Source organism: Aedes aegypti, chromosome 1 (genome assembly GCF_002204515.2).
Source record: "Aedes aegypti strain LVP_AGWG chromosome 1, AaegL5.0 Primary Assembly, whole genome shotgun sequence".
NCBI lineage: Eukaryota > Metazoa > Arthropoda > Insecta > Diptera > Culicidae > Aedes > Aedes aegypti.
In genome coordinates this window covers 23,543,984-23,569,233 of record NC_035107.1, presented here as the reverse complement: position 1 = coordinate 23,569,233, position 25,250 = coordinate 23,543,984, and the positions used below count along the sequence as shown (strand labels likewise).

At 38.6% G+C, this 25,250-nt stretch overlaps 2 protein-coding genes and 1 pseudogene across 2 annotated transcripts; 2 read left to right on the top strand and 1 right to left on the bottom strand.

The window, feature by feature from the left end:
* Positions 1-675: 675 nt before the first annotated feature.
* On the bottom strand, positions 676-1,804 carry LOC110674041 (annotated as a pseudogene).
* Positions 1,805-4,362: 2,558 nt separating this feature from the next.
* LOC110674797 (protein artemis-like) lies at positions 4,363-5,803 on the top strand. Its single transcript, XM_021839155.1, has 2 exons — positions 4,363-4,725; positions 4,787-5,803. The coding sequence occupies exons 1-2, from the start codon at positions 4,485-4,487 to the stop codon at positions 5,755-5,757; spliced, it is 1,212 nt and encodes a 403-aa protein (XP_021694847.1). The 5' UTR covers positions 4,363-4,484; the 3' UTR covers positions 5,758-5,803.
* Positions 5,804-22,995: 17,192 nt separating this feature from the next.
* On the top strand, positions 22,996-24,637 carry LOC5565084 (pyrimidine-specific ribonucleoside hydrolase RihA). Its single transcript, XM_001649378.2, has 4 exons — positions 22,996-23,340; positions 23,424-23,623; positions 23,679-24,119; positions 24,177-24,637. Exons 1-4 carry the CDS (start codon positions 23,220-23,222, stop codon positions 24,483-24,485), a joined length of 1,071 nt encoding a protein of 356 aa, XP_001649428.2. The 5' UTR covers positions 22,996-23,219; the 3' UTR covers positions 24,486-24,637.
* Positions 24,638-25,250: the final 613 nt, after the last annotated feature.

Sequence of the window (25,250 nt, the reverse complement as noted above, 5' to 3'; positions counted from 1 at the left end):
AGATCAGAACATACTTCATAGTCCTATGGCGACCACAACCTTCTGGCAGATCCGGAATCCAAGTTGTTCTATGAATCGGAAGTGAGATTACTCTGTAGTCTAACGTGGGGGCATGCTATGACCAGCAGAGCTAGCTAAAGCAGATTTTGATATAGGGTAAACAGGTATAATATGCCCCCTTAAGGAAAAATTGCTTTTTCGCAGTAGCAAATGCATTACTTCTGTACATGCCACATTCTCTAACCAGGTAGCTTCTTAAAAGGGTACAAAACGGTTCAAATCTTGACGTTTCAAAACTCCCGTAGAGAAAAGTTCCACAGCATATCAATATTTAAAAGCACATCTTTGTCATTGTCAGGGTTCATTCACAAATTTCATAATGCTAAAAATGACCATTTTGTACACCCACCCACTCCCTCGAACGCTTTTTGTATGAATATTCCACGAATTTTGTATGACCTGTAACATTTCTAGTACTACTCCCATCAGCGCTATGAAATTTATGAACAGGTTGTTATAGCTACATAAATACAAGAGAATTCAGAACCGAGAACTTTTTCTGGGAAATTCCGCTAACCTCAGCGGCGAGCGTCCAGAACAACTCTCGAAAAATCATCATTGATAAGGAAACAAATTCGGAGTATGCTTGAGACTCTTGTTTGAAAGCTATACATCTATTTCTAATCTAAATCTAAAACTAATTATTTCGCTTATAGAGGGTTTGCATTTCCGCACATACACAAGTTTTACGTTACATCGTAGTCTAGTCTTATTATGCGCCTGCCTACTGCGATATCTGGTCTTCGCCGGTCTCCTTCTTGGCCTGTCTTGTAATTGGTCATAGAAACCACGGCCGAGGTGTTGGACGCAGAAGTGAAGCTAGAGTTAGCGTGGGCGGGAGCGGTGCTGTTGCTAGCAGGGGCGGACTAATCTTCCCCGGCCTGGTGTTGCCGTTTGTCGTTCAGGAAGTTGAGGTACTGGGTCAGGCGGAGGACGGCAATCAACGTGACGACGTATTCCTTGACATCTTCCTTGCGGAGGGTTTTCACCTGCTTGGACACGGTGCGGTAGACGCGGCGGGCAACTTTGTTGGAGAGGCGTCTGAACGGTGTGCAGGGTGGATCTTCCTTAACCGAGATGAGAGCGTTATCTCCATCGTCGCCTTCGCACTTCGGGAAGTAGTAGTCCAGAAGACGCTCGGCCAGCTGAGCGGTGGTGTCCACGCCGTTCACGGCGATCCTTCTGTACTGGGAGGCCAGTACTTCGTTGGCTTTCTTCTAGGAGAGCTCTTTCAGGGAGGCTGCCTTCTGCTGGAAGGCCTGTTGCAGTTCGTACACCTTCTCGGTGTAGGGTTTGACCATGCCGAGGACCTTAGACTTTGCCTGGTTGTGGATCTCCTGCGGTTGTTCCATGATGATCGATACGCTCACCTCGAGGCGGTCGATGCCCTTGACCAGCTGGAGCAGGCCGTCGAACTTATGCACCAGCGGGGCGGAGATACTGGCACGGTTCCGAAGGGGATTGTAGTCTTTCACGCGAAATAAAGTGAAACCGAAACAAAATAAACACTAAAATTTGACATTCGAGTTTTAGGGGTGTCCATCGATTTTTGTCGATTCGATGAATTATTTCAGATTTTATCCGATTTATTCGGATTTTATCGATTTTTAGGGATTTATTATCCATTTTATTTATTTCGTTGGAAATTTGACTCATATGAACATTTTTTGCATTTCGACTCACTTTTGGCCTAAAATGGAGATAACCTGCCAGTGTCGTGCCCCTAGCTTTTCACGCGAATCATAGGTAGCCCAGAATGAACGCATGAACTTTTGAACTTCGTCCATTCCACCGGCGCTACATGTAAGAGCTACGTGGATTTTCCGGTAGCCTTTACGAAGCGTTACAATAGGACCTAGATAATTTTGCATTAAATTTAACCTGTAATAAACGCCAACCTTATTTCTAATAGGCTTTGGAAGAAAATTAATTCCCAATTGGAAAATGTAAACAAACTTAAAAGATTGTGATATTTTTATATTCAATCTGAGCATTTTGAATCCTGTTTCGCAAATTTTGTAAGTTTGGTCTGCCTTGTTGTAGCCTTTGCGTGCTATAATCGATAGAGGTTATGAATCAGGTATTAAACATGAAGTAATACAAGGATTGTTTGGTATTCAAAGCATATTTGCCTTGAAATTAATCTTACACAGGGTTTAAAGTTCAGCAGCTTCTGAATTTCTTCAAAAATCAAGCGGGCGCCATCTTAGGATTTTAGCTCAACACCGAAAGAACGTACAATATGCAGATGTCAAAATGAACTTAGGCACCTACGTGAATTTCACGTAAGTGCGATAGGTAACCTCAGTAACAATTACCGAGTCACTATTTGGTGGTTATGAATGGCTTAGTGATTTTTATCTTAGTCAGGTGAAGTGGAGGTAAAATGAATTTGGAATGATCTACGTGATTTTTCACGTAGCAATGACGTTTGGATTATTTTGAGTGTGAGAAGAACGAAATTCAGATTGGTAGGGGAACATGGTCCAATTGGCTTGTTTAGGGGTATCCTGTTTTTAACATATTCTGATTCTACGTTAAGAACTGAGCCAGAATCCAAACTTTCATAATTTTCCGTGCCCTGGAACCATTTTTAAAACACGTTTGAATGTAGTATGGAAATCGCGTTTGAATCACCCCTCGGCAAATTTTACTTCGAGACGAGCTGTCATTATGTAAATGGAAATGTCATTGAGTCGACGGAAATAAATCTATTTTAATCATTTACTATATCAAAATTAAGATATTAAAGCGCAATAAAATCGTGTTACACTTGGAAAACTGTGCGCTTTCGATCAAGCTATAAAAAACTGTGAATTTTTCATCACTAAACAACCCAATTAGGATCTACATCTACAATATATTATATTTTAGGGTCAAAGTACGCTATATTAAAATGATTATAAAACGAAGCCAAATTTCAAATTTTCGAGTTCAAAATAATGTGTTCGGGTAAAGGAAAGTTGACTGTATTGTTCGCAGCACTCATAAACCCTTTTTTGTATCGCACATTCAAACTATTTTGGAAAGCTGTATCCAAAATAGGCTGTGGCATTGATGGCGATGCTTTTCAAGTAGCTGGTGATATATTTATTTCTCTATTTTTTATGGTTTACCTTATTTCTTAGATTTTTTCGAAGACTTTTTCTTGATCGCAACAAAAACAAAGGCACCATGGATCAATATTACAACTTCTGTGCTTCTCTTCCAAGCAGGCTTGATAGAAACTCCTCTGCGAGGCAAAGAGGAGGCGATTTTGCCGTTTTTCTGAGGAGAAAAAACTGAACTCAAAATTTTCAACTCAGATCCTCAAGCGATTCGAGTGAGAGTGCAAGAAAACGCGAGGATTTTTTCAGGTACTCTATCTCTCTTGTAACGATGCTCACACTTCAAAAGAACTCGTGAGACTGCCGCCCGAACAAACTGTCCTCGGGGAGTTGTGAGAGCACCCTTTTTTGATGGAATTTTACTCTGTTGTGTTTTGTGCTGCATCTTCCTCGCTCATTTTTCGTTGCCTCTCTGTTTAGAATTTTTTCGCTCCCTCGCAAAGAAGCAAAGGCAACACGCTGCTCGAGCGTATTTCACTGAACTCTAATGAGGTTGAGGAGCATTATCAAGCCTGTTTCCAAGTCGAAAAGACTTTCACAGGGCGGAGCTCATGAAATAGACTGAGTGCTCGTTGAAAATCAAGAGGTCCGTATTGAACCATATCAAAAGGTCCAGATTAGACCAACACACATTTTAAGATTTTCAAACTAATTGAGCACAAACAGTGCAAAGACATATCAAAATCATATGCTCAGATGAAAGCACTCACAGAAGCTTGGAAATAATGCTAACCGACTGTACACCAGAGCACTTCAAAACAAACTAATATAAAAACCAAATGCATTGACTGAAAGGCGTCAAATTTATTGTGTTAGATCCAAGCCAGACGGTGCGGGTAGAAAAACGGTATACACGATTTTTACGGTAGCGTCAGTATTAAGAAATGCTTGATGGTCCGAATTAGAAAAGGGTCTGAATTGGACCAGCTTCCCCTAAAATAAATCAGATTTGAGTGTTTAATAATTAATTATTGTGAATTATTCACTCAAGAGCACTCAAGCATTGTTGTACGTTATCGACGTAATCGACCTATCAATCGATTTTGAGCACCCCTATCGGTAACTTCCGAGTTTGCGAACTGCAGAGTCTATGAATGGAGAGTTGCGCGAAGAGGCTTCTTTGAATGGTTGTTCTTCTTCGTCTTCGAAAATAGCCCCTATCTGTTTTGCTGGTCTGCTCGATAGGTAGACGGTTTGACAGTTCGATAGGTAGATTTGGTTTCACTCTTCGCGCAACTCTCCATTCATAGACTCTGGCGAACTGCAGTGTGCGACATTTCGTGGCGCCTAAAATCCGTTAATGCATTTTCGTAGAAAATGAGTACCTTTTCCGGGCTGTTCCCGGAAATCCCCGGCATATCCGCCGACCGTTTCATCGATGTGAACCGTAGCCAATCGCGTGTGTTTTTCCTCTCGCATTGTCACATGGACCATATGCAAGGATTACATCTACCGGACCCACTTCCCGGACCGCTTTACACCAGCCCCATCTCGGGAGTATTCCTGAAGCACCGATTTCCCCAGGTGGCCGAAAACATTCGCACCATCGAAATTGGAGGTGAGTCTTCTCCGATCTTTGTCTCATACAGTTGTAGTTGTAAGACGTATCTTTTCCGCAGAGACACTTTCAATTGTTTTGGAATTAGGAGAACCCAAAGAAGAGCTTCAGGTTACGGCCATCCCGGCCGGACACTGCCCCGGATCCATAATGTTCCTCTTCCAAACCAATCAGCACAAAATCCTCTACACCGGCGACTTTCGCCTGTCCCCTAAAGACCTCCGCAACATCATTCCCCTTAAAAACCTAGCCCCGGATGTCATCTACCTGGACACGACCTTCTTCCTCCGACAATACCACTTCCTGCCCCCTCAATCCGAAAGCCTCATCAAACTGGTGGACCTCTGTCAGGAATGGCTCTCACTCAACCCCCAAAACGCCATCACCATAAAGCTTCCGGCCCTGTACGGATCGGAGTTCCTGTTCATCGAGCTGTCCCGCCGTCTCAAGCAGAAAATCCACGTCCAACAGGAAGAACTTCGAAGCTACCGCTTCCTGGCCAGTTTGGACGACGCGGTCACGGCCGATAGTGGCTCCGCCACTCGAATCCACGCCTGCCAAGGCACGCATTCCGATCGCCACGGGAAGCTACCCTGCCAACCGACGTTGGACCAGAAGCACATCCGGATCATACGCCCATCGGCATTACGCTGGCGCGGATTGAGACCGACGGATACCATCTGCCGGAGGTTGCGAAGCGATCGAGAGGAGTACTCCGTTTGCTACTCGAATCACGCCAGCTTCGGGGAGTTGGAGGACTTCCTAGCGTATCTTCGACCTCGAGCGGTCCGTTTTAATGTGGTGTGGAAGGATGATCCCGGTGGGATGAAGATGAGTGCGCTTTTGAGGGAGGTTTGTCCCTGGTTGGATGGGCGAGGGGATGGAGAGGGTCGAACGGAGGAAGGATTTAGTTTTGATGGAATCGTGTACCAAAGGATGGAGGATAAAAAGAGGGATAGGCTGTTCTCGGATGAGGACAGCGATGGCGAGGAAGCTGTGATAGAACATTTGCCTAAGAGGATTCGTAGCTAAGCTATAAATGGAGTTCTTTAATCATATAATACTACATCAGGTAACATGGGTAAAGAATTTATTTTGATGACCAGCCGAATTCAAAAACTGGTTTTAGAAGGTAAATTTTGGACAAAAATATCTGATAGAAAGTTTAACTAGAAATTTAAATCTTGTGCCTTCATATATAGGTACCTATAACATCCCAGGGATGTCTGTCTGTTAACGCTTTGAAATGCTTCACTGAAATAAATAGTCAGTCTCCAACTAACGTTCGGCGAGTACAGTTGTGAAGTATTTCAAGGTGTTTCAAGTGCGCGTTCGTGAGTAAGAGGAAATTTTCATAATCCCAAAATAAGTTGAGTGTTCTCAAAAAAGTGGAAAAACGGATTTCTATTTTGGTAATTAGTGGTTGTAGATTTGTGAAAACGGTGCAAATTATCGATTGGTAAGTTCGATTGATTCCGTTTCTCGGGCGCCCTCCTGGGGGGTTGGCTTTTGAGGTTAGAATCACCAAGCCACGAGGTTTTAGGGCCTCGTTGGATGTCGACAAAAAGTGATGAGTATGGAAGGTTCTCGGGCCTTCTAGACGACAATGAACAGGAACTCGACTCGGGTACAGGATAAGAATCAGCTTATGAAGGAGGTTTATCTAACCGCAAAAAAATGAGTAGTGACGGAGAAGAAGATCAAAAGAAGAAGAGGAAGAAGGAAAAGGAGAGAGAGAAACAAAATGGCGACAAAGGCAAAGACAAGAATGGCAAGGCAAAAATGGACGTAGTTGACAAATACAAAGAAAGAGATGGTTTACTTGACGATGGCTGGGAAAAAATAAGACTTTCACAACTTTCTTCATTGAACCAACAGGTCCAAGTAAGAATATTCATGTCATGGAACTTGCTCGAACCCTGCACAACATTAAAATTACAAACTACACAGAATTGAAAGTAGCAGGAAAAAACAGATACAAGATAACTTTCGCAAACCCGAAACATGCAGAAAATTTGATCAATTCGAAAATTCTAACGGAAACATTCAAATATAAAATTTACGTACCAACCATGTTCAAGGAAACCATAGGAGTAGTAAGGGATATTCCTCCAAGTATTCAGGAGCAAGAAATATTGGGAAAACTGGAATCGGAAAGAATAAAAATCAAGAAAGCGGAAAGAATACAAAAATTGGAAAATGGGAAATTAGTACCGACCTACAGTGTTAAACTTTATGCAGAAGGGGAGAAATTGCCAAGAGAGGTGACTATTTTTGGAATCCCGAAAATAGTTGATGTCTATTTGTTCCCGTTAAAATATTGCTGGAAATGTGTACGATATGGTCACAGAGTAAAGGCGTGTAAGTCAGAACAGCAAAGATGTTATATTTGTGCAAATCCGGAACATGAAGGGAAAAACTGTAAGTCTTTGGACGTTAGGTGTTTCCATTGTGGTAGTAAACATAAAGCTTTTGACGTAAATTGCAAAGAAAGGATTAGACAGGAAAACATCAGTAAATCAATGGCCTACAACAAACTAACATTTAACGAAGCCGAAAAAAGATACCCGAGACAGTCACAGACAGAAATCAGATTACAGTCAATTGAGGATTTTCCACCGATCGATAATAAATCAGAAGAAATAGTTCAGAAGGATGCAAACTGGAAACCAAAAGAACAACAACACACAAACACGAATAAGAATTTGAAAATACAAGAGAGCAACACAGAACAATACGTTACGAAATCAGAACTGGAACAAATAGTGAACTCTCTCAAAATGGAATTGGTTAAACAACTGAATATGAACAAAATGATTTCAAAAATCAAACAAATCAAGGAACAAATTGACAAAACAATCAATAACGCAGGAACGAGTACACACAATAATGGTGAAAATGTACTCAAACAAATAAGCGATCAACTACAAGAAATAGTGAACCCAGCGTTTCTGAAAAATAATGAAAGTCCTCGAATAGTTCAACCAGATAAACTATAATGGCCGCAGTCAGAAACTTGACCATTCTACAAAATAATATAAATAGCATAAGACCGGCAGCAAATCGTTCACTTTTAACAATACTTTTACAACAACATAATATTGATATAGCAATTCTTTCAGAAATTTGGACTAAACCGGATGAACAATTTAATTTTACAGGTTACAAATTTGTTAAGAAATGTAGAGATAAAGGATATGGAGGAGTTGGAATATTGATCAAAAATGAAATAGATTTTAAAACAGTTTCCCTACCTAAACTTCACCCTATCGAAGCAATAGCAGTTAAAACAAATAATACAACTGAGACATAAATGATAATTTCAGTCTATATACCACCGTCAATATGAAATAATCAAATTAAAACACCATTGCTTAAATTATTAGACTTCATAGACAAATCAAATACTTCAACAATTTTAGCAGGAGATTTTAACTCGAATCATCCAACATGGAACAATGCAAATAAAAGCTGCCCTCACGGAGAGTTGTTAGCAGAATCATTAATAAACACAGATTTAATAGTAATGAATAACGGTAATCCAACAACGATCAGACCTCCTAACACGATTCCATCAGCAATTGACATTACAATAGTTTCAACAAATATAGCACCTAAAGTAGAATGGTCAGTCCTGGATCAAAAAATTTGCGGAGAACATAAGGTTATAATATTCGAAATAATAGACTATGCAAAATACTATGAATACAATTAAATACAAATAAATAAAAAGCAAGCAGTAGAAAATTTGAACAACTTTTGCCCAGAGACAATAGAAAATCCAGAAGTATTGAGTGAAAAATTTATAGAATGTATTGACAAAGCCAAAGTCAAGCCAAAGTCAAGCCGCGTAAAACAAATTATCCGAAAAAATGGTGGACACAAGATATTAAAAAACTATATGAAGAAAAAAGTAATAACTTATTGAAATATTTCAAAAATTTAACTCTACAAAACTTTCTTCTTTTTAAAAAATCTAGAACATTACTTAAATCAGCAATTAGGGAAGAGAAAAGAAAATCATACAGAGAACTGACAGACAGTCAAACACCAGACATGAACATCAAACAACTATGGACTACAGTCAAAATGATAAGTGGAGGATTTCCAAAGAAAAATAACATACAAATATTGAACGACAAAAACCTTTCATCTGAATTCATGAACATAAATTTTCCCACTAAAACCACAGAAATAAATTATAGTCCCTCAGATACAATAGTTAAACATAAAATAACATTACAAGAAATACAGAGTATTATAAAATCTAAGAAAGATACTTCAGCACCAGGTCCAGATAATATATCCTATTACTTTCTCAAAAAAATAAATTTAGATCTAATTATCAAAATAACTGAAATGATTAATAAAGTTATATGCACCAGAGATATTCCTAAAAGTTGGCTAGAAATTAAAACAGTAGCTATATTGAAACCAGATAAAGAAGAAAATTATGCTAGTTCTTATAGACCAATATGTTTAATACCAGTTTTCTTAAATACAATAAATATTTCTTACAAAAAGCAATTAGTTAGCTTCATTTAATCAAATTCTCCACTTCCTAAATATTCGTTTGGATTTAAACAAAATACATCGGCAATAAACTGTGTAAATATGTTAATAGCAAAAGTAAATAATTCAAAGAACAAAAAACACTTCTCTCTTTGCACGTTCTTAGATTTGACAAAAGCATTCGATAACGTTAATATAGAAAAATTACTTAATATTTTGAAAGAGGAAAAATTTCAGAGTGAAATCATAGACTGGTGTTATTACTAACTAAGAGAAAGAACGGTTCAGATCATAATGAATGATGGTACAGAAATAGAAACGAAAACAAACAAAGGTCTTCCCCAGGGTTGCCCGCTTTCTCCCATACTATTTAATATTTACACGAGTTCATTACATAATAGAAGCAATAGAGTATGCTATTAGTATAAACCAATTTAAAATAGTAATATTTACAGATTCGCAAAGTAGTTGTAGTATACTGGCTAATACTAATAATGAAGACAACTATCTAATTCACCATCTTTATTCAATAGTAGAGTTTAATAATATTCAGCAGATGATTATTCAGTGGATACCAGGTCACACAAACATAACTGGGAATGACAGAGCAGATACAGCAGCAAAACTGGGAATAAAAAAATCACAAATAGAAAACTACCAACTAACATTAAATGACTGCATATTAGGGTTTAAAAACGAAATGCTACAGGAATCGAATAAAGAATATACAGAAATATCGAGAGAAAAAGGAAAAGATCACTTTAAAATTTTGACTCAATTAAAATTGGAACCATGGTTTAAACACATAAGCTTACCAACTAGTCAGATAATAAATATGGGGAGAATACGTACTTTGGGGCCCAGATAGCCGTAGCGGTAAACGCGCAGCTATTCAGCATGACCATGCTGAGGGTCGTGGGTTCGAATCCCACTGGTCGAGGATCTTTTCGTAAAGGAAATTTTCTCGATTCCCAGCCCGGATAAAAAATACAATACAAAAACAATATAGCGTATTGCAACAGTACCATTCAATATATTGGAAATACAATACAGTATATTGTACAATGACAATACAATTACAGTACAATATATTGTTTTGAACAGTTCACTGTATTGTATATGAGATTTTGGCAATATAATGTATGGGTGGTTAAGTATCGTAACAATACAAATATAGATATTTTCTCATACAAACATTTTGAAAATACAATACGATATATTGTTCATGTATCGTCTTGATTAGCAATTCGTGTATTGTTGTACAATACAAAAACAATTCAACGAATTGTATCATGATTGCATTCGTCGTTACAGCTAATGTCAAGTGACTTCTAAAAAACTACTTATATTTACTTTTTGAATATTTTTCACCCAACATTTCTTGCTTTCTGAACTTGTTTTGTTTATTTCTTTCAGCAAAGCTACATAGAAAAAAGCAACAGTTGTTTTACTCGAAAATAGAAATTTGACCAAAATTGTAAGGTATAAAACCAATTATAAACAATACAATGTTCTGTTACAATATATTATATTGTTTTTGAATTGTTTATCCAAACAAGAATAATATTGCTTCGACATTCAATTACAATACGCTGTATTGTATCCAATACGTTATATTGTACATTAATGGTTTATTCCATTCACTGAATGATACGTTTTTATCCGGGAGGGCATACAAGTATCTTCGTACCTGCCACACGATACACACATGCAAAAATGGTCAATCGGCAAAGAAAGCTCTCAGTTAATAACTGTGGAAGTGGTCATAAGAACACTAATCTGAGAAGCAGGCTATGTCCCAGTTGGGACGTAACTCCAGAAAGAAGAAGAAGACGTACTTTCCATACAGCCACTAAAGACAAATTAGCGAAATGGAATCTAATTAGTTCGGACTTGTGCGAGAAATGCCAGGTAACAGAGGACCTTCTACATGTACTTTTTGATTGCTCCAATTTGTCGTCTATAAGACGGAAATATCCAATACTCGTTCAAAACAAAATTCAATATACGACATCCTAAAAAATAAAAATGGTGATGAATATGCTCAAATTGCTAGCTTCCTGGAGGAAGCAAGAGTAAATGTTTGAATCCGTTACTTTCGCGAAAAATAATTTGCACTGTTTTACAATGAAAGAACCGTTGATTGCTTGGATTTTGATCGGTCAAAACACTTGAGAGAAAAATCAACTTTGAAATTCGTACTATTCGTTAACTGGCATTTTGAATGGTCACGTATCACTTGACACACTGGCAAATATGGATCAATAGGTCTGTGCCAAAATAAAGGAGAAGAAAAATAAATAAATAAATAAATAGTTCATTGAACTCTACAACAGTTACATTATAGAACACCACAACAGACGTGAATGTTTGATTACATTTCTTCTCTCTATTTCTTAGAATGTTCTGAAACTTAGAAATGTGTCCAGCGGAAAAAAAACACTACAACAGCTTGTAAGGAAAATTATTCGAGATTAAAACCTTACGACAGCATGTAGGCAACGTCAGTGTCGGATTTGGGCTTCGGAGGTCCCGGGTCAGATCTCTTGACAGAGGCCCTAGGTACAAAATGAGCGGGAAACGTTTAGCGAATGAGCGAAGTTTCGTAAAAAAAAAAAACTAATAGGAAACCGGTTCCTATTCTTGGCACTTTTCATTCACTTCTGCAGTGGGGTTTTTTGAGCTCATGTTTGGCGTGTTGTTGTGGCACGATAAATGCTAGGCATGGCGTACCATTGGTACCTGCAGGAATAAAATAGACCCCTTAGCCTCCTGCCCAACAACTCCTATCCCTACCTCCTCGCGGTACTGGGCCCCGGCCAGCAACCTTAGGGAAGATCGGGTAACCGATCCCGGTGGGAACCCCGGTGGGGGTTGCTTCTTCAAACCCGAAGCGTCTGTACTCCATGTTAGGAGCGGCTCACACAGGCGTCTATTTCCCATGTCAGGGGCGGCTGATCATCGTCCTAGTGCCAGAGAAGGACTCAAGAAAAACTGTGCACTATGGCTTTTCGAACATTTAGGGGGAATGGTCCTCCGCAAATCTCAGGAGTTGGTGTCAGGCCCTGCAAGCCAGCCGTAAAAAACATCAACACAGGAACGTCAACGAGCAAATACGGACCAGAACAACAGCAAAGACCACAGCGACGGAAATGGACTAGCGATTGGAAACTCGGTACGAGGAACTGCAAATCTCTCAACTTCATCGGAAGCACACGCATACTCTCCGATGTACTGAAGATTTGCGGTTTCTGCATCGTACCGCTGCAGGAAGTGTGCTGGACAGGTTCGATAGTGCGAACGTTTAGAGGTAACCGTACCATCTACCAAAGCTGCGGCAAAACACGTGAGCTGGGAACAGCTTTAATAGTGATGGGTGATATGCAAAGGCGCGTGTTCGCGTGGTGGCTGATCAATGACAGAATGTGCAAATTAGGATCAAAAGCCAGTTCTTCAAATTCAGCATCATAAACGAGCATAGCCCTCACTCCGTAAGCACTAATGATGACAAGGACGCATTTCACGCGCAGCTCAAACGCGAGTACTATCGCTGTCCAAGCCACGACGACAAGTTCATCATAGGATATTTGAACGCTAAAATTGGCCTGGAGGAGGAGTTTAGACCGACGATTGGGAAGTTCAGCGCCCACAGGCTGACGAACGAAAACGACTTATAGATTTTGCCGCCTCCAACATCACCATTCGTAGCACCTATTTCCAGCATAGCCTCCCGTATCGGTCCATCTGGAGATCATCACAGCAGACGGAATCACAAATCGACCACGTTTTGATCGATGGACGGCCTTTCTCCGATATAACCGACGTCAGAATCTATCGTGGCGCTAATATTGACTCTGATCACTATCTAGTGATGGTGATGGCCCATAACTATCCGTCATCAACAATATTCGGTATCGACGCTCGCCTCGTTTTAACCTAGCGCGACTGACCCAACCGAACGTCGCCGCGCATACGCGCAGCATCTTGAGGTAGCGTTGCCGGAAGTGGGCGAGCTTGACGAAGCCCCTTTTGAGGACTGCTGGTGTACCATAAAAGCGGCCATCAACAACGCCATTATTGGATATGTGGAACGAAGATCAAGAAACGATTGGTTCGACGAGGAGTGCCAGGAGGTTTTGGAAGAGAAGAATGCATCGCGGGCTGCAATGTTGCAGTATGATACGCGACAAAACGTGGAACGATACAGACTGAAGCGGAAACAGCAAAACCGCCTATTCAGGAACGAAAAGTGCCACCTGGAAGAGGCGGAATGCCAAGAGATGGAGTTGCTGTACCGTTCTCAAGAAACGTGAAAGTTCTATCAGAAGCTCAACACATCCCGCAAAAGCTTCGTGCCGCGAGCTGAAATATGCCGGGATAGGGATGGTAGCATCTTGACGGACGTACGCGAGGTACTCGAAAGGTGGAAGCAGCACTACGATGAACACCTGAATGGCGCAGAGAACACAGGCACAGAAGGTCAGGACAGCGAAGGCGATGACTATGTCAGCACAGAGAACAGTGGAAACCAACCAGCTCCCACGATGGGGGATGTTAAGGATGCCATTCAACAGCCCAAGAACAACAAGGCCGCTGGCAATATCGCAGTCAAGATGGGCCCGGAGAGGTTTGCCGCTTGCTTGCATCGGCTGAGTCAGAATCTAGGAAACGTAACAGGTACCGGAAGAGTGTAAGCAAGGCGACAAACTGGAGTGTGAAAACTATCGTGCAATCATTACCCACAACGCCTCTTACAAAGTGCTATTCCATATTATCTTCCGCCGTATGCCATCTATATCAAACGATTTCGAGGGAAGTTATCAAGCGGGAAGTGGCACCTCTTATTAGCTGTGATGTTAAAGTCACCAAAATAGCTTTGGTGAGCGAATTTGACGGATAGCGCCGACAATTTTTGTCGCATAGGATTCATCGAATGTAGCGCGGTTGTTGCACCATGGCCAGATTCATTTCCCGAGCGCGTGCACGGAAAGAAATAACAATTGTGATTTAAAAAAAAAACAGTTACGGAAAATCAACTGATGATCATTGTCGTTCTACTATTATCAAACATTTTAATAAAAATAAAATGCTTTTAGAAGTGCGCAGCAATGCTTAATCGGTCTGATGTATTCTGCGCAGTTCATATGTATTTTCCACACGTTCTCCTATAATTGTTTTTAATCCACTTCGATACCGTCAATCCGCCCCCAAACTGGATGGCGTACACTCAGCTTAAGGTGATTATAAAACGAAGCCAAACAAGGGCACAAGATTGGAGAATCTGACAACAGTTTGCGTTGAAAACCAATCAATCTGCTTGCTTGCTGGTGGTGACTAATGGGATAAATTTTCAACGGTGAGAGCTGTTTGGTTCTCAAGTCTTGTGCTTTTGAAAATTTGAGGTGTGGCTTTGTTCTATAATCACCTTAACGCAATTTAGAATTAAGTATTGAGTTGTAAATATTAGTATATATTAGTTGTGTTGCTAGAGGACATCTTGAAAATTCACTGAGATTCTTTCAGAAACCCTTCTGAAATTATTATATGTAGTTATTTCTTTGATCGCTCTGATTTTTCCAATAACCTCCTTGGGACTTCCTATTGGACTATCCCAGAAACCCATCTTGGGTTATTATGGAAATCCTTTCAGGATTCTGCTGTAAAATTCTGGAATTCTGCCGTAAAATTCTGGAATTCTGCCGAAAATGATTTAATGATTGCTTTCCAGTGTAATGGAATCTATTTTAAAAATCTGGGTTCGGGGATTCTCACAAAATTTCTCGGGATTTCTTCTGGAAATCCAATCGAAATTAATATATAAATTCTGATATTTTCCTCGTAATTCTTCAGTATTTCTTCCGTGAAACTCTTTGAAAGTTCTTCAAAATCCCTTTGAGATTCTTTCCGAAAAATGTCTTAGATTATACCTATTATTCTAGAATACTCTCGGAAAGACGCCTGAGACTATAATCAAAAAAATCTATTATTTCACTTCACTTTCTTCCGTGCAAATTCTTGGGATTCTTTCGGAAATTCCTCTGGAATTCTTTTGTAAATCCCAATGGAATTCTCCCAGAAATCCCTGTGGAATACTTCCGAAAATCCTGCTAAGAATCTTCCAGATGACGGGGATTTTTTTTAAATCTTTATTTATGGAAATCATCCGAAAATTCCTCTGTAATTGTTTGTAAATCCTCCTTATATTCTTACAGAAATCCTTCTTATATTCTTACAGATTTATTGCTATTGATTTTATTGTTTCTGCCTGAGATAATTTTGTATATCCAGAATTATTCCGAAAATTCCTTCGTGATTCTTTAGAATTTTTTTCTAAGATTTTTTGAGAAAAAAAAAAACTCTGTGATTCTTATGGAAATTCATAAGAAAGTGTTTTTGATTTTTTTTAGTGATTTATCATTGATTTTCCTTGAAAATTTTCTTAAATCCTTGGCAGAATTTTCTGAAAATCCCTCTTGACTTCAAATGGAAATCCTCCAAGAAAACTACCGGACAGTCACTGGGACTTTAAAAAAATACCTATGAGATTCTTTGATTACTGATTTCTTTTTCTGAGCATCTTTTGAAAGTGACTTTTAAATGTTTCTGGAAATTCCATTTGAAATTATTCCGTAAATCTTTCTGGAGCTCTTCTGGACATCGTAATTATTCTGGAAAATATTCATGAAATCGTCTGGATGTCTGTGACTTTACATTAAATCTTCAGGGGTTCTTGCGAAATAACTTCTGGGATTCTTTTGGATATCACTGTTAAAAAACATTCAAAATCCATACGAAATTCTCCTGAGATTGTTTCAGGAATTTACGAGAATCCTTAAAATAATTCCTTTAGAAATCTCCCTGATAATATTTAAGTGATTTCTGTGTGGTTCTTCTGTAAATCGACCTGGGATTCTTCCGGAAATCCTCCTTTAATTCCAAAGCAATTTCCAGAAGAATTTTCAGAAGGATATTTTTAAGAATCCTGTATATTTTTCCCTAAGAATCTCAATGTATTTAAACAAAATACCAATACAATTTACGGTTCAATCCCACAAAAACTTCCGGTGGAATTCTTGAATGCTTATCATTCAAGCAGAATTCCAGTCGTATTTCCGGATGAATTTCGGCAGGTTTTACGGAAGAATCCCAGCAGAATTTCTTGAAAAATTCCAGTAAAATTTCTGGAAGAATCTTTGAAAGATGTTTTGAAGTCCTCCAGCAGGATAACAGAAAGAAATCTGGGGTATTGTAGAAGAATTTCCGAAAGAATCCTAGAGAGATAGTCGAAATAATAGCAGTTTTCTTGAAAAATTCAGGAAACTCCGAGAGTCTAGAGGTAATTCGGGAAGAATTTCTGCAAGAATCCTTAACAGAAGGATTTGAAGGATCCTCAGAAAGATTTTCGAAAGTATCCCAGAAGGCTTCCCGAAAGAATGCTAGAAAGATATCTGGAAGATTTCCTACAAGATTTTTGGAAGAGTCCCAGACAAATTTCAAGAATATGGACGTAAAAATCTCAGTGGCATTTCTAGAATAATTTCAGAAAGATTTTCGGAAGCATCCTCGAAAGTATTCTAAAGGGATTCCGAAAGCATCTCAGGTGATTTCCGGAAGAATACCAGAGGTATTCTCATAATAATCCCAGAAGTATTTCCGGAAAAAGGCCAGAGTTATTTTCGGAGGAATTCTCGACGAATTTGTAGTAGAGTCGTAGTATATTTTTTGGCAAAATCCTCTAAAAATATCCAGAAGAATTGCATCAGGATTTTTGTTAGAATCTTCCATTGAATTTCCGAAAGAATCTTCGAGAATTTCGATTCGAATTTGATTTCCAGGATTTCAAAAGTAATCCTTAAGGAGATAAACGCAAACTCACATACAGATTTATGCAAATATTCCAATAAGATGTCCAGAAGAATCACAAAGGATATCCGAAAGAATCTCAGATATAGTACCGGAATGCTAACGATGTTTTTTAGATGAGTTCAAAAGCGATATCTGTAAGTGTTCTGTGATTTCCAGAAGAACTTAGAGAAAAATCAGAAATAATCTTTAGATTTCCAGAACAATCCCAGAGAGGTTTTGAAGGATTCATAAGTGATTTAAGGAAGAATCCCAGGAGGGAAATTCCATAGAATTCTGGAGTAATTTCTGGACCAATGTCTTTTTATATGCTGTATCAATTTACAAGTAATTATAATAAACAAGTATTTATGGAACAATAACAATTTTAATTTATCGTCATAATTGAACGACAATTTTTATTAGAATGTACATCCACCACATCATCCCTCTCAGAAGGATTGTGATTCTCAATATTTTTTTTTTGTGGTGATTCAGAATTGTAATTGTATGTGGTGTCATTCAATATTTAAAATAAGATTCGTTAAGCCGAACATGTTGATCCTTCGACATGAACCAACGAGCATTGCTTAAAATAATGAGATTTTTTTGATTACTTTGATTACTGATTTCTTTTTCTGAGGATCTTCTAAAAGTTACTTTCAAATGATTCCGAAAATCCCGTTTGAAATTATTCCATGAATCTTTCTGCAGTTCATCTGGACATCGGAATTATTCTGGAAAATATTCATGAAATCTTCTGGATGTCTGTGAATATCCTTTAAATCTTTCAGGGATTCTGGCGAAATAACTTCTGGGATTCTATTGAATAACACTGTAATTTGGATTTAGAATTCTCATGGGATTATTTCAGATATTAACGATAATCCTTCATACAGAAGTGATGTTTCTGTGAATCGCCTTGGAATTCTTCTGGAAATCCTTCTATAATCCCAAAACAATTCTCAGAAAAATTTTCAGAAGGATATTTTTAAGAATCTCAATGGAATTACCAGAATGGATGGAAATACCAGAACGATTTACGGTTGAATCTCACGAAAACTTCCGGTGGAATTCTTGAATGATATCCGGAAGAATGACAGTCGTATTTTTGGATGAATCTTAGCAGGTTTTACAGCACAATCCCAGCAAAATTTATTGAAAAATTTAGAATAGAAAGATATCCGAAAAAAAAACTCCAACAGGATTTTTGTAAGAGTCCCAGGAGTATTTCAAAGATATTGGTGTAAAAATCTCAGTGGAATTTCTTGAAGAATTTCAGAAAGATTTCCGAAAGCATCTCAAGTCATTTTTGGAAGAATACCAGAGGCATTCTCATAAGAATACCAGAAGTATTTCCGGATAAAAATCTAGAGTTATTTTCGGAGGAATTCTCGAAGAATTTCTAGTAGAGGCGTACATTTTTTGATAAAATCCTCTTTAAATATCCAAATGGATTGCATCAGGATTTATGGTAAAATCTTCCATAGTATTTCGAAAACAGTTTTCAAGAATTTCAAAGAATTTAATTTCCTGGATTTCAAAAGTAATCCTTAAGGAGATACACGCAAAATCACATACAGAGTTCTGCAAAAAAATCCAAAAAGATGTCCAGAATAATCGCAATGGGATATCCGAAAGAATCTCAGAAGTAATACCGGAATGGTAACGTTTTTTTTTTTGGATGAATCCCAAAGTGATATCTGGAAGAAAATTCAGAAATAATCTCAAGATTTTCAGCAGAACAATCCCAGAGAGGATTTGAAGGATTCATGAATGATTTAAGGAAGAATCCCGGGAGACGCTCCCAAAGAATTCTAGAGTACTTTCTGGAACATTTTTTTTTCATATGATTTATATATAAAAATACTTTGATTCAAATATATTTCTTGTGTAGCATTAAGTTTAACTACAGACATAGCTCGTAACATCAATAATAAATTAAATTTATATATATTTTAAACACATCCAAATTAAATAACAGTTCAAAGAGTAAAATACCATTCTCATGAGTTTTTGAGAATCATATGGTCGGTGTTTAGACAGACCAGACTAGATGAATTTTGGAGCTCTAAGGATACGTAAAGAACTCCATCAATTTGAAATCTTCCATGTTATTTTGATACAAATGTATCATCAAATAGATAAGTTCCATTATAACAGTAAATATCTATAATATTTTGATGTTTCACATGTTTGGGGTACATTTTTCTTACTCGATTGAAAAAAACACTTGGTTCAGTCTGTCTGAACACCGACCATATCTATGTTTGCTATTTGATATTTAAATACTTGAATTGTGCTGTATCAATATTTACAGGTAATTATAATAAATAAGTATGTATAGAACAATAACAATTTTAATTTATCCCCATAATTGAACGACAATATTAATTAGAATGAGCCTCCCCCACATCATCCCTCTCAGGAGAATTTTGATTCCCAATATTTTTTTTTTTTTTTTTGCGGTAGTTCAGAATTGAAAATATCAAAAGTCTATTGTAATCACATCCTTTTTGTTCAATTGCATGTGGTGTTATTCGATATTTAAAATAAGATTCGTTAAGCCGAACATGTTGATCCTTCCACAAGAACCAACAACAAGCATTGCTTATGTTAAGAGATTTTATCGTAATGCACAACCAGCCTAAACGTTCTTCCCCTTTTGTATATGTACTAATTATAATTTCAAATTATTTTAATTAAATTAGTTGTGTTGTCTTCTATTGTACACGGCAATATGTTTCAAAATAAGTGGAGCTGCTTTTAAAACAAACTTTAACATCGATCAACCAAACCATAGAATATCCAATAGCGAAAAAATAATAATAATAACCGATCATTGCAAATCGAGCCGAACTGGCGCTCTTTCCGTGCGCACGCGCTCTTTCCGTGCGCACGCGCTCTGTCCGTGCGCACGCGCTTTCTGCAGAGCTGTCAAACAGACTTTTGTGCCTTCCTTCTTTCGCTCTCCTTCAACTCAACAACTCAGCACGATCCACCTCGCGGTGGATTGGTGAGCTGTCTGGTTGTTGCAGATGAACACTTATCGTGTAGCGTGACATCATCATTGACAGTAAGCGTGCAACTCACCAGACAAACGATAGGTGTAATTAACAACTGGACTATTGATTTGATGCGGCATACGACAGCACTGACCGTTCAGTGCTATGAAGGATCATGAATGAGCACAGTGTTGTAAGGAACCTCACGACAATATTGATTAGATAAACGATGGACGGAGTGCAAAACTGCATGAAGATCTCGGGCGTGAAGAACTCTCCAGTTCGTTTGAATCCCGCCGGGGACTACGACAGGGTGATGGACCTCCGTGTCCACTAGCCTGGGACACGGTTATATGAAAATAAATAGATTCTCACTCCAGTCCACTTTTTGGATTGTATTTTGGTCCCATAACGACTATGCAAAATTTCAGCTTAATCGATAAAACTATATTTTAGTGCCAGCCGTTCAAAGTTTGTATGGGATTTACTATGGGAAAACTTACTTTTGCAAAGAAAAATCGCCAGAGATCGCCCATTGTCTTCTATAAAATTCTGAACGCAGATCTCAGTAGGTATTTGTACGATAAACAACATTGTCAAAGACCGTAAAGCAATCCGATGCTTGTGAAAAAAGTTATTAATCATAGACTATTCGGAAATTTTGACCAATTTTGTTATGGGACCTAAATGCAATCCAAAAAGTGAACTGGAGCCAGAATTTAAAATTTGTCCCACACTAGTCCACTATTCAATATTGCACATGACACCTATGCGGAGAGCCGAACTTAACAGTCGAGATTTAACGGTCAATTTGTCTGCTTCGCGGACGACATGGGTTTTGGAGAAAATTTGAAACGGTGGCTGATCTGTCCACCCGCCTGAAACGCGAAGCAACAAATCGTCCAACTCTACGACGAACCCAGTATCCAGAAGATGGCTAAAGTTGGAAAGTTACGAAGGGCAGGACATGTTGCGACAATTCCAAACAGTAGACAGCCATGAACCGAGTAAATTGGCGAAATATTGTTGGCGAGATTTTATCAAGTAAATTGATGTAGAACCAAATAAATTATAAAGCATGCATGGACAATTTATCATAAAATTCGATTAAGTTAGAATCATAGCTTTTGAGAGTCCGGTGGAACTGAAATAACTTTAAATTTACTCTGTAGAAGATTGATAGCAATCCAAACACAAACTGTTAAATTATCAAAAAATAATGGAAACTTATGATTTACTACAAACTTGTTTGCCTTACCAAGTTGAACAATTTTGCATAAAAGCATTGTGCACTGAACATTTGCGTTTTAAATATTTGGAATTTTAGATTTTGTTTGAAAAAAAAAAAACAAATTTTAGGGATGTTAAATTTGTGATAATTTTAAAGTGCTATTCTGACAAGCTCCATGTTTTCTATAGGATAGTTTTTAAGTTATTTATCAAGCTACGTATAAAAATTCAGGTCAGGATTGCAGCACCTTTCAGATATTATTTTACCCACCATTGCAATTGTGTGCCTGATCTATCACTGCCTTGTTTATCAGCTGTGAGTGCAAATAAAACGACAAATTAGCATGGTCGTAAAACACTTTCCTTTACGAGAGTTGTTTTCATATACTTGCAAACTGTAGGTATTTGTTCTGGCAAACAGGTGTAGAGACAAAGGGTTTCAGGTTACTCTGGTCTACGTACGTAGGGGGGCTGGGGGCAAGAAGGACACCTTAAGATATATAAAGCCTGTCCACGTTAAATTTCGGACACCCAAATAATGGCAGCAAAAAAAAGTTACTCATAATTCAACAAAAACAATTGTTTATTTCAGAATAAAAGAGTTATATCTACAAAATAAACAGGATGTTAATCCTTCTTTCTGTAAAATTCTCGAACTTTCTGTGGTACACCCGCCATCAGTGTCCGAAATTTATCGTGGACAGGCTTTAGGTTCAAATCATGGTTGATTAGCATAATTTTTGAAGATTATTCCAGTGTAGGGGCAACCTCACCTCTTGTTCTAAATGATGTTATCGATAGATTTCAAAAATATAAGAATTACATGATGATTTGAGATTTTTGAAAATGTCCCTTCTTATGAGGTTTTTCAACGAGGCACGGGGCAAGAGCGCCACTCGTATGGGGCAAGAAGACCACCAGAGCAAAATGCCACAAATTTTGTATATTATTATTTCCCCACCTAAACGATAAATTCTAGAGTAAGTAAAGATAAAAACTGAGGGATAAAAGTTGACTTAAAGTTAAAAAGTAATTTTACGAAATCAATTTAGATGAGAACATCTTATTTGACTGTAACAATAATATTAAAAATTTCAGAAACCGTTTTGAATGTCCAAGATGGTTTATTTTGATTTAATTTAGTAGGAAGCATTGATTTAATGCAATATTAAACAAGAAAAATAAAAGTTCATGTGATTTTATATGAGAAAATTGCGGTGTCCCTCTTGCCCCATAAGACATACTGTTTTTATATATGTAAAACTTAATGTCAAAAGAACTTTTTCGAAAAAAATTCCTCACAGCTATATTAAACAATTGAAAATCATCAAAACTGTGCGGAAAAACAAATATGTTTTGTATTTAATGGGAGTCAAACCTTATTTTCCAGTCTTACATTCTTATAATATTTCGCATTTTTAGCGTTAGTGAGTTAAATACATTTTTCTAATTTTTTGTACTAAACATTTTTAACTGTAATATTTACACAACCCTCAATTAGTACTCAATTTATTCTTATCGTGCGTTAAACATCAAAAAATTGATTTGAACTACGTGAAATTAGAGGTGGCACTCTTGCCCCGGGTGTGCTTCTTGCCCCATGTCCCCCTACGTACACAAAATTAATTATAAATTCGATACTTATTATGAGACATGCCACCGTTTCAATACAAACGAATCAGGTTGAGTAGGTATGATACACCTAGTTGATGTAGACACAAAGAAAACACCTTTACAAATCCCATTCATACCTAAATGTGAAGAGGACAGGTAGATAGCCAATTAGCAAGTAACGATTCGTCCCACTTGCGGGGTTTAAGCCAGACGGGGTGAAAGATCAACTAGCGTTGTGTATGGCAAATCACGCTTAGTCAGTCGACCCAATCCACTTGGACTAAGTTACGCATGGACAGACAAACCTACAACCGGTGCAGCATGACGGTCAGAATCGCGTGCTTTGCAATACCATTGTTGGTTCTGTTCGGCGTTTATCTCTTCGGAGTGACTGAAGCATCGACGAACCCCGGTAAGTACTTATCTCACGCCCTTTATCATCTAATTGCGCTTTGATATGGATGCTGAGTTGATAGCAATTATCGCTTTGCGTAGCTGAACCTTCCGTTGAAGCAGTTAGGCGCGTAATCGTCGACGTCGATACCGGGCCGGATGACGCGTGGGCTTTGTTCCATCTCTTGAGTAGCCCAGGCGTACGCGTAGAGGCCATCATCTGCGTGCAGGGCAATACCAACGTGACTAACGTAGGGCGAAATGTCCTGAGGGTGCTGACTGCACTGGGGAAAGAAAATGAGGTAAGCTCCAGGATCATCTACGTATTTTACAAAGTGTTTCAATTGCTGTGTCCAGATTCCAGTATATCTTGGATCGAACGAACAACTGATTACCCCGGGACCCAAGTCCGACAGTGGCTACTTCGGATCGGATGGGTTCTCCGATATCGATTTCCCAGATCTGCCAGAACCCGATATGTCCCTTCTGAGATCCTCGCCACTCAACGAACTGAACAAGCTCACAGAACAACACCCCCGCGAGATAACCTTCATCCAGTTGGGACCCCTCACAAACCTGGCCTTGTTGTTCAAGGTGTTCCCCGAATCTCGGCACCGCATTCGGGAGGTGTTCATAATGGGTGGCAATCGCCACGGAGTCGGCAACACGGAAAAGGCTGCCGAGTTCAACTTCTACAGCGATCCCGAGGCGGCGCACATTGTGATCAACAACTTTGGCGGGAACATTACGATTCTACCGTGGGAGACGGCTTCACGAGAGAATTTGATCACGAATCAGGTAAGTTTTGGGCATGAGTGCAAAAATGTACGGCTTCTAACGGTTTCTAACTCGTAGACGTGGCGGTTCGAAGTGCTGGGAAGCGCTGCCCATCCCCTGGTGCAGATGCTCAATCCGGTGGAGCGGAAACCGCTTGGCGATAATGATAGCTGGATGCCTTGCGATTTACTGGTGGCAATGGCGTTCACCCATCCGTATCTGGTGACCGAAACGAAACGCTACCGAGCCGATGTCGAACTGTACGGCTGGTTGACCCGAGGTCAACTGGTGTTGGACCACATGAACGAAGGGCAGGGCAGCGTGACCATCGTGGACAACATGAATCGCGAAAAGATTCTGCAGATGTTGCTGGAAATGGTTAACTGATTTTGGAATGGGTGTAGGTGGCACTGTAAAACACGAGAAACAGTTACAAAGTATGCTGTTGTAATGTTTAAAAAGTTTGTGCATAAATAAGCCACATGTGACTCAGATATAGTTGAACAATTTTATATTAAAAGGATCTATTACAAATTTAATATTTTGTTGTTTTTTTTACCTTCTCTGTCAAACTAAAGACTAAATTATAATAAAGCGACCAAATTAAACATTATTCGTATTGGATGTGCATTCTACAAACATGTTAGGTCTAAATCATGATCTAATTGCTCAGTTCAGTCAAACAATTAGATTTTACGCAGTAATATCATGCTAAAAATTGCGCTGTCCCGCGAAACGATGGACGTCTGATCACCTTATATTCTAAGCTTTAGGAAAATATATTTGGCCCAGTGTTGTTCAGACTCATTTCCCCGAAAATAACATTTTCCGAACTACGAAGCCACGAACTACTACACCCATGCTCTATCCTCCTAAGATAGAAAAGCAGATGGTTAAGCTTGAGTACTGCACACAAAATCTATCAATTTTGATCCCGAAGAGCCACAATTCACGTGAAGTAATAACATAGGTAAACAGACATAACAGTTAGATCGAATATCAATTTAAAACATTTGTATTGTCTTATTTTTTAATACGTTACCTGTAGGGGAATTTACGTTTTCTCGGCAGTCTAAGCCGATGACGCGCTCCTTTTGTAATTTTCTCGAACATCAGGCGAAAAACTACGTGTTTGTCTGTTTATGTTTATGC

Coding starts and splice junctions, on each gene's coding strand:
- LOC110674797 (XM_021839155.1), top strand. CDS start 4,485: ATGAGTACCTTTTCCGGGCTGTTCCCGGAAATCCCCGGCATATCCGCC. Junction 4,726..4,786: donor TCGCACCATCGAAATTGGAG/GTGAGTCTTCTC, acceptor TCTTTTCCGCAG/AGACACTTTCAATTGTTTTG.
- LOC5565084 (XM_001649378.2), top strand. CDS start 23,220: ATGGACAGACAAACCTACAACCGGTGCAGCATGACGGTCAGAATCGCG. Junction 23,341..23,423: donor TGAAGCATCGACGAACCCCG/GTAAGTACTTAT, acceptor CGCTTTGCGTAG/CTGAACCTTCCGTTGAAGCA. Junction 24,120..24,176: donor AGAATTTGATCACGAATCAG/GTAAGTTTTGGG, acceptor TCTAACTCGTAG/ACGTGGCGGTTCGAAGTGCT.